The sequence below is a fragment of the Ictidomys tridecemlineatus genome, chromosome 6, assembly GCF_052094955.1.
Source record: "Ictidomys tridecemlineatus isolate mIctTri1 chromosome 6, mIctTri1.hap1, whole genome shotgun sequence".
Classification (NCBI taxonomy): domain Eukaryota; kingdom Metazoa; phylum Chordata; class Mammalia; order Rodentia; family Sciuridae; genus Ictidomys; species Ictidomys tridecemlineatus.
Window position 1 is genome coordinate 65,634,450 of NC_135482.1, and position 7,772 is coordinate 65,642,221.

Below are 7,772 nucleotides of genomic sequence, written 5' to 3' on the forward strand. Positions count from 1 at the left end.
TTTGTGGTCCATGCTGTCCAATGTCAGGAACTATGGCACTTACCTCCCCAGACTGTTCAGTACGTGCCCAGTAAACATCCCAGTAGATTTAAGTTCCTGATTTCTCTCAGACTGCTATGCCCCTTAGCCAGGAGTGCCCCCTTCAGCACAAGGCAGGACCTGCCACAGCACAGACTCCAGGCTGGCTGCCCAGCAGAGCTGTTGCCACCACCAAGGAAGAGGTGATTGTGGCTGTGGGTATCATCTCTGTCCTTCTGCTTACTTGGTGGGGGGGCTGGTCTCTGAGTCAATGCGCTTGAGTGCACAGGGCCAGCAGTGCCTTAGGCTGTGGTCTGGCAGGGGCTGGGGGCGGTTGGGAAGCCTGGGGCCCCTCTCTGGCAAAAATAGTCCGTAGTGGTTAGAGCTACTAGGGTGAGTCAGGCGGGAGTGTGGCGGCGCCTAACCCCTTCGCTGCCGCTGGAGCTACCTAAGGCATTTTGTCTGGCTTGTGCACCCCAAGACCAGATTACTTCCCGGCTCTCCCTGAGCTAGGCTCAATTTGGGATTCTGAAGCACTCCTCAGCCCATGTGAAGCAAGTCTAGGAGCCTGGAGCAGGAATACAGTCCTCCCAAGTGCAAAGCCAGGAATCCATGAATGATAGGAGACCTCTTTGGGGCAGGTATGCCTACGGAGGAAGACAAGCATAGGCGCAAGATACAGATCTTTGGGGCTACCTGAACCTTTTGACTAGGGTCAAATTCTCCCAGGGGGTTGGGGTAGGGTTGGGAGGTGGGCAGGAGCCAAGCCACTTGGTCTCATTGGCTTTTTCTGCTGGTACTGAGTGCCCTGCTGTGTGCTCACATTGTGGGTTCTATAAGTGACTGTCAAACGCCTGAAGGAGAAGATAATCCAACTCCCTCCTCCCCTTGTCAAAGAGCTGTCCACCCATCCCACTGTCGGTGGGAGAAACTGAGGCAAAGATAAATGAAAGATTTGGTCACTTGGGCTGGGTCCTGGCTCCCTAATCTGAGCCAGGCACCCTCCCTATACGTCCTTAGTGACCCCAGAGCAGGTGAAAGAAACTCCGGCCACCTCCTCTTTCAGGAGGACCAAGCGTGAACCCAGGCGTCGGGGGAGAGGGTGTGTGTGCGCGCTGGGAAGAGGGGGAGCGGCTGCGTTCCCCTAGTCAAAGGGGGGTGGGGTGGGGATGCCCCGGGCTCGGGGAGGGGCCATAGCTTCGTCAGCCCAAGCAGAGCCACCCGACAGTTCGGCTCGAGCAGAGCCAGAGCCCCCAGTGCTTTGCTCGCCCGCTCGTTCGCTAGCCCTTTCGATCACTCCCTCTTTCCCTCCCTCCCTTCCTCCCGGCGGCCGCGGCGGCGCTGGGGAAGCGGCGAAGAGGAGTGGCCCGGCTCTGGAAGAATGCAGCTCTGCCGAAGGGGCAGAACCCGTCGCAGTCACCCCAAGGTTTAAGCAGTCCGAGCGGAGCCCAGGCGACCCAACCGTGTGGGTCACGGACTCTGCACCCGAACCGCTGGAGGTAATCGGACATGGGAAAGCAGAAAGGGCAACCAGGCGCGCACCCGGGACCAGACAGGCACGCGGGTAGTCAGACAGACACGCATCCACCCATAAGAGCACAGACACGCAGAGAGCCAAAGATGTTGCCAGAGATAAAGACAGAGAATAAAGGAGTGCTTCCAGATTTAGAGGGCAATGAACGCCAAGGCAAAGGGGTGGGGACCCAGGCTGGGACCTGTGGGGACCAGACAGGTCGCAGGCTGAGGAGGGGAGCATTTACTTAGGAAAGGGTGGACAGAGACGAGGACTCAGCTTGCCACATCATGCCTTGCTGGGGAGCACCAAGTTTCCCTCCTCTTTGGCTGCACCTGGAGCCTCTCCTGTTTCTCTGTTGTGCAGGGAGGGGGTAGAGCTGGGTGGAGAGCCCAGTCTTCGACCTTTCTGAAGGAGCTTGCCTGCCATTGATGGCACCTGGAGGAGACACCCCCCCTCCCGCCCCCAGGTGGTGGGGAACCCCCTCCTGATCCCACCCCCTTAGCCCTATAAGGGTGGGGAAGCCAGTCTTGGGGCCCTTGAGGAGGGAGCAGAGGGAGCAGTGGGTGAGGTCCTGGAGCGAGTGTTTGCAAGTCTGTATTTGCATGTGAGTGTGTCTGTGTGCCGGGCATTGTGTCTAACTGGACTGGGCTCCAGGGGCCTTCGGGTGAGTCCTTAGTTGGGTGACCTGGACTCTTTCTCTTCAAGCACTCCAAAGACTCAGGGACTCTGGAAATCAAGGGGGTAATTCTAATTGCTTGGTTTGGAGAGGGGTGAAAAGGGTCAGTGAGGTTGGCACCAGTGGCTTAGGAGTAGGGCATCCTTCGGTTCCCTGGAGAGCAACCATATTTCAGAGCTAGCATTGAATCTCCCTGTCCCGCAGGCGCTGATCATCTGCGCACCGGAGCCTCCGGGCTTCGACATGCTGGAGGAGCCCCGGCAGCGGCCTCCGCCCTCGGGCTTCGCGGGTCTTCTATTCCTGGCCTTGTGCAGTAGGTGAGCAGATTCCCCTGTCTTCCAGACTACGAGAGAAGCACTGACCTGGCGTGGGGAGATTGGGAGGGAGGTGTGCGGCCTGATCCACAGATTCCAGACGCCTTTTCTGTTCCCAGGGCTCTAAGCAATGAGATTCTGGGCCTGAAACTGCCGGGGGAACCGTCGCTGACGGCCAACACCGTGTGCTTGACGCTGTCGGGTCTGAGCAAGCGGCAGCTAGGCCTGTGCCTGCGCAGCCCCGACGTGACGGCGTCCGCCCTTCAAGGTCTGCATATCGCTGTCCACGAGTGTCAGCACCAGCTGCGCGACCAGCGCTGGAACTGCTCCGCGCTCGAGGGCGGCGGCCGCCTGCCGCACCACAGCGCCATCCTGAAGCGTGGTGAGCCTGGCGGGCGGGACCGTGCAGCAGCCGAAGCTAGGGGGTGGGGGGCAGGCTGAGGCGAGTGGAGGCGGGAAGAGACCGGTTCATGTCTTCGGGAGGGGCCACTTCGGGAATTCCCCCCGCCCCAGCGCTGAGCCGGGTCTGGCCACCCGTCCGTCCGTGGCTTTGCAGTCCCGATTTCCACCTGTGCGCTGCTGGCAAGGCAGCTGGGTCTGTGCTTCCCTACCCCAGGGCCCCCTCTTTCCTGCCTCTGCCCAGCTCAATCTGGGTTGCACCTGTGAACAAGAGATGCCCCCAGCCCTGGAAGCCTCAAATTTCCCCTATTCCCTCCCCTATTTTTCTCTTCCCCTCCCTCTCTACCGGGACAAGCCCAGGCCAGTGTCCCCAGCGGGGGTGGGGTGACGCCCCCAACCGTTTAAGGGTTAAACCTGCTCCCCTAATTGCTGGGGTTCCCAGGAGCCAAAGCTGGGAACAAAGACCCTGATGGCTTTGAAGCTGGGGAGCAGCCCCCTCCTCTGTGCTGTGGGGAGTCCAGGTGTCACTCACCTGAGCAGGTGAGGAACGCTAGAGGGACAGAGAACAGGTCACTGCTGGTCAGGTCTGGAAGGGATGATCTGGGAGATTTTATTGTCAGTACCTATGCCTTGCTTAAGTTTACTCCCTGAGGAGTAAAGATCCATGGGGGCTCAGCCTGGGGTGGGTGCAGTGCTTTGGGGACTATGGGGTTAATAAGCAGCTGCCATCTGCAGGGGAATTCCCAAGACTTGTGCAAACAGCTTCACCCTTAGAGGGTTAGGATTGGGGGGATCAGGAGACTGGCCTGGGAGCCCTGAATCCCAGTGTAAGAGAGACCTGGCCTCTAAGAGGGTGCTGTCTTTCATCTTCTCAGGGCTCCAGGGAGCCCCTGCCTAAAATGAAGTAAGGGACCCTTTCTTCACCTCAGGGCCTGGCTTAGGGGAAGGCTTTGACACCCAAATGGTGAGCACATCTATCTAAGCCTGGGAAAGGCTTGTCATCCTGAGCCTCCGTGACCCCAAAAACATAACAAAGAGGCCAGCCTCTTAAGAGGGCCTTAGGGAAAATCACCCCCGCCTCTCTCCTCCTCCCAGTGTTTTATAGAGTAATAGCAGGTTATGATAAACATAAAGGGCAGTCTTGAAGGGCAAATATACAACTAGAATTTGGGAGAGGGAAGGGTAACTCCATAGCTCCAGTGCTTTGGGGTTTCCTGTGGGGTAATGGAGGGTAGATTGATTAAAAGACTGATTTAAATAATTCTTTAGGGGAATACAAAAGAACCCTAAAATTCTCTGCTCCCACCCCACTCTTTCAGGGCTGGGGAATTCCTAAGGCTTTCAGATGTAGAACTCTATGAATACATCTTCTCATCTTCTCAGGGACTCCCTCTTAGTCATCTCCCAACCCCAAGGGTCTCTCCCTCTGGATTGGCTCTTTTATCTACACCTGAAAATCAGAGTGAGAATGGACCTCAGAGAGCATCTTGATCAATGAGTCTGCTTTTATAGATGAGGAAACAAGCTTTGTGCTGTTTCCTTTCTTGTCCTGTTAAACTTTCTCCCAATCACTCAGCTAGAATATAGCAGGGTCAGGATTCAATTAGAAAATTTTGGAATTGGAAGATGGCTGTTTATTTCCTCCTGCTTCCCCATTCTCAGCTGCCTGTCAACCTTACCTCCACCATTATAATCCTTATCATCCCCAGGTTTCCGTGAGAGTGCTTTCTCCTTCTCCATGTTGGCTGCTGGAGTCATGCATGCTGTTGCCACTGCCTGCAGCCTGGGCAAGCTGGTGAGCTGTGGCTGTGGCTGGAAGGGCAGTGGTGAGCAGGATCGGCTGAGGGCCAAACTGCTGCAGTTGCAGGCACTGTCCCGGGGCAAGAGTTTTCCCCACTCCCTGCCCAGCCCTGTCCCAGGCTCAAGCCCCAGTCCTGGCCCCCAGGACACATGGGAATGGGGTGGCTGTAACCATGACATGGACTTTGGAGAGAAGTTCTCTCGGGATTTTTTGGATTCCAGGGAAGGTCCTCGGGACATCCAGGCACGGATGAGAATTCACAACAACAGGGTGGGACGCCAGGTATGTTTGTGGGCCTTATCCTGGTTTCCTTTGCTATGAAGGTCAGGCTAGAGTGTGAGAAGCCCAGAAGCCCAGCAGAGTAAGAGGATGAGGTGTGGTGGGTGATCTCAATTTACCATCAGCAAGTCACCCAGCCTTGGATTTGTATCTGTACAAAGAATCTTATGATAACCATATCACAACATCTTTAAAGCTGAGCTAGCAAATAGGGTACCCCACACAGTGCCTAGTCCTTGGCTTGTTACATGGTGGCTGTTATTACAGCTGCCTTCCCTAAAGACCTGAGGGGCACTCTGGGCTGCACTTTCCATTTTACCAATCTTACTCTGGAAAGAACACTGGACTGAGAGTCCAGAAAACTGGAGTTGAGTTCTGGTTCTGTTACCAGTTAATGATCAAAGATGGGCAAATCCAACCAGGTGTGGTGGCACCTCCCTGTAATCCCAGCTACTCTTAGGCAGGTGAATCACAAGTTAGAGGCCAGCCTGAGTAACTTAACAAGACACTGTCTCAAAGTAAAATAAAAAGGGCTTTTGTAGGCTAGTGGTAGAGCACACCTGGATTCAATAACCATTACCATATTCTGCCCCCCCCCACTCCGCTATACCCACACAAAACAAATCACTTAGTGATTTAGTTCAGTTATACGATGGCTTCAGTTCAATTATATGATGAGGGAATTGAGCTATTAGCTAACTTTAAAATGCCCTTTCTCTTCTGATATTCCATTTGTTCCTCCTTGTGTTCTCTCTTTCCTTCCCTTTCCTATGTCTACATGCTCTTTCCATTTGCTGCCCTCCCCTTCACCTGTGCCCCTCTGATGCTCTAGGTGGTAACTGAAAACCTAAAGCGGAAATGTAAGTGCCATGGCACTTCAGGCAGCTGCCAGTTCAAGACATGCTGGAGAGCGGCCCCAGAGTTCCGGGCTGTGGGGGCAGCATTGAGGGAGCGATTGGGTCGAGCCATCTTCATTGATACCCACAACCGCAATTCTGGAGCCTTCCAACCCCGCCTGCGTCCTCGACGCCTCTCAGGAGAGCTGGTCTACTTTGAAAAATCTCCTGACTTCTGTGAGCGAGACCCCACAGTGGGCTCCCCAGGCACAAGGGGCCGAGCCTGCAACAAGACCAGCCGTCTGTTGGATGGCTGTGGCAGTCTATGCTGTGGCCGTGGGCACAATGTGCTCCGGCAGACAAGAGTTGAGCGCTGCCATTGCCGTTTCCACTGGTGCTGCTATGTGCTGTGTGAGGAGTGCAAAGTCACAGAGTGGGTCAATGTATGTAAGTGAGGGTCAGCCTGACCCTGGCACTAGGTAAAGGTACTGTGTGAAAGGGCAGCTTTTCAGCCCTTTGCTCTGATTTCTGTTTAGGGTCAATCTTGACACCCTGGAAGTTCAAAGTATCTACCTGGAAATGGCTTTGGGAGTGGTGAGGTTTAGGTGAGGTCTGTGATGTGTGGCCTTCTCCCCATAGTTGCAGGGTGGTTGGGGGAAACTGTTACCCCTATTTTGCTCCTTAAACATCTGAATGGACTAAGATGAAATGCACTGTCATGCTCCCCTCTTCTCAAATCCAGGGCCCCTTCTCAACTCCAGGCTTCTGTTGTTCATACTCCTTTTGGCGGGGGAATCCTTAAGGTTTGGCTGTCCTCTCCCTTAAGGGATAGCCCAAGCATTGTGTGGAGCCATTAAGACCAGTTTCTAGAAAGGAACTATACCACTCCTGTTATCCTTCCCATAATTCTCTACCACAGCCTAGACTTTCCCTTGTGGGGTCAAGTGAGACAGTAGGAGTAGAGAAGTTTTTCTTGGGGAAGGAACAGAGTACTGGAGAGTACTCTCCCCAAAACCCCCCAAAAGCTATCCATGTAGACCCTTAGGGAAGTTGTTTCCTTCCATTCAGATGTTAAAGGAGACCTGCCAAAGGAAGGGTTTACCTAAGATTCTTGGAGCCTGTTTTTTCTTCTTTAGCAGGAGGGATGGGAATGGATAATTTATTGTACTGAGACTTGTTCTTGGTTCCAGTTTGAAACTAAAATAAATTAAGTTACTGAACTGGTGGATGTACATGGTGATATATTTAGCCAAAGTTGGGGGATCCTATTCCATAGTTTCTTTTCTAGGTGATTTCTCCTACCCTCCTATACTCAATGACTTTATTTACACACATCCTATTGAGTTCTACAAAGGATTTGAAATCATCCTCAGTAACTTAGTTGGCATCCTTTGCTTTGTGAAATCAGGGCTAGGGTTTATTTCTAGGTGGCATTAGAGATCCAAATGTAGACCCTGTTTAGTATTTGTGTACCTCAACTTCAGATGTTATCTTGATCACTGCCTAAAACAAGTTTGGCATTTTTTTCCCTATAAAAGGCAAGATAGTAAACATATTGGGCTATCTACATTGTAATCTTTGTCTCAATTATTCAATTCTGCTCTTATGGAGCAAAAAGTAGCCATAGATCAAATATAAATGAATGGGCATGACTAAGTTCAATAAAACTTAATTCACAAAATTGGGCTGCAGGACTGATTTGGTCCTCTGGCTGTACTTTGATGACCTCTACTTGTATTATGAGTTTTTCTTTGGCGTTTTAAATTCTTAAAGGTATTTCAGCATTGAATGTGAACCCAAAAGAGCAGGTCTTTCCCTCTTAGTCTCCAAACCAGAGAATTTGGGAGATAGATGTAAGACTGACAGGAAGCATAGAAAAGGGATTCCTATGTCAAAATGAGTTGTTCGTCCGAATCCAAGCCAGCAAAACCAG

General features: G+C 52.8%; 1 protein-coding gene across 1 annotated transcript; it reads left to right on the plus strand.

Moving 5' to 3' along the window:
• The first annotated feature begins 1,205 nt into the window (after positions 1–1,205).
• On the plus strand, positions 1,206–7,564 carry Wnt10b (Wnt family member 10B). Its single transcript, XM_005324898.4, has 5 exons — positions 1,206–1,517; positions 2,415–2,527; positions 2,644–2,906; positions 4,633–5,006; positions 5,836–7,564. The coding sequence occupies exons 2-5, from the start codon at positions 2,454–2,456 to the stop codon at positions 6,292–6,294; spliced, it is 1,170 nt and encodes a 389-aa protein (XP_005324955.2). The 5' UTR covers positions 1,206–1,517; positions 2,415–2,453; the 3' UTR covers positions 6,295–7,564.
• Positions 7,565–7,772: the final 208 nt, after the last annotated feature.

Bases quoted from the DNA above. Each gene is read 5' to 3' on its own strand.
- Wnt10b (XM_005324898.4), top strand. From the start codon at position 2,454: ATGCTGGAGGAGCCCCGGCAGCGGCCTCCGCCCTCGGGCTTCGCGGGT. The intron at 2,907-4,632 runs GTGAGCCTGGCG...TATCATCCCCAG, and splicing joins CAGCGCCATCCTGAAGCGTG to GTTTCCGTGAGAGTGCTTTC. The intron at 5,007-5,835 runs GTATGTTTGTGG...CTGATGCTCTAG, and splicing joins ACAACAGGGTGGGACGCCAG to GTGGTAACTGAAAACCTAAA.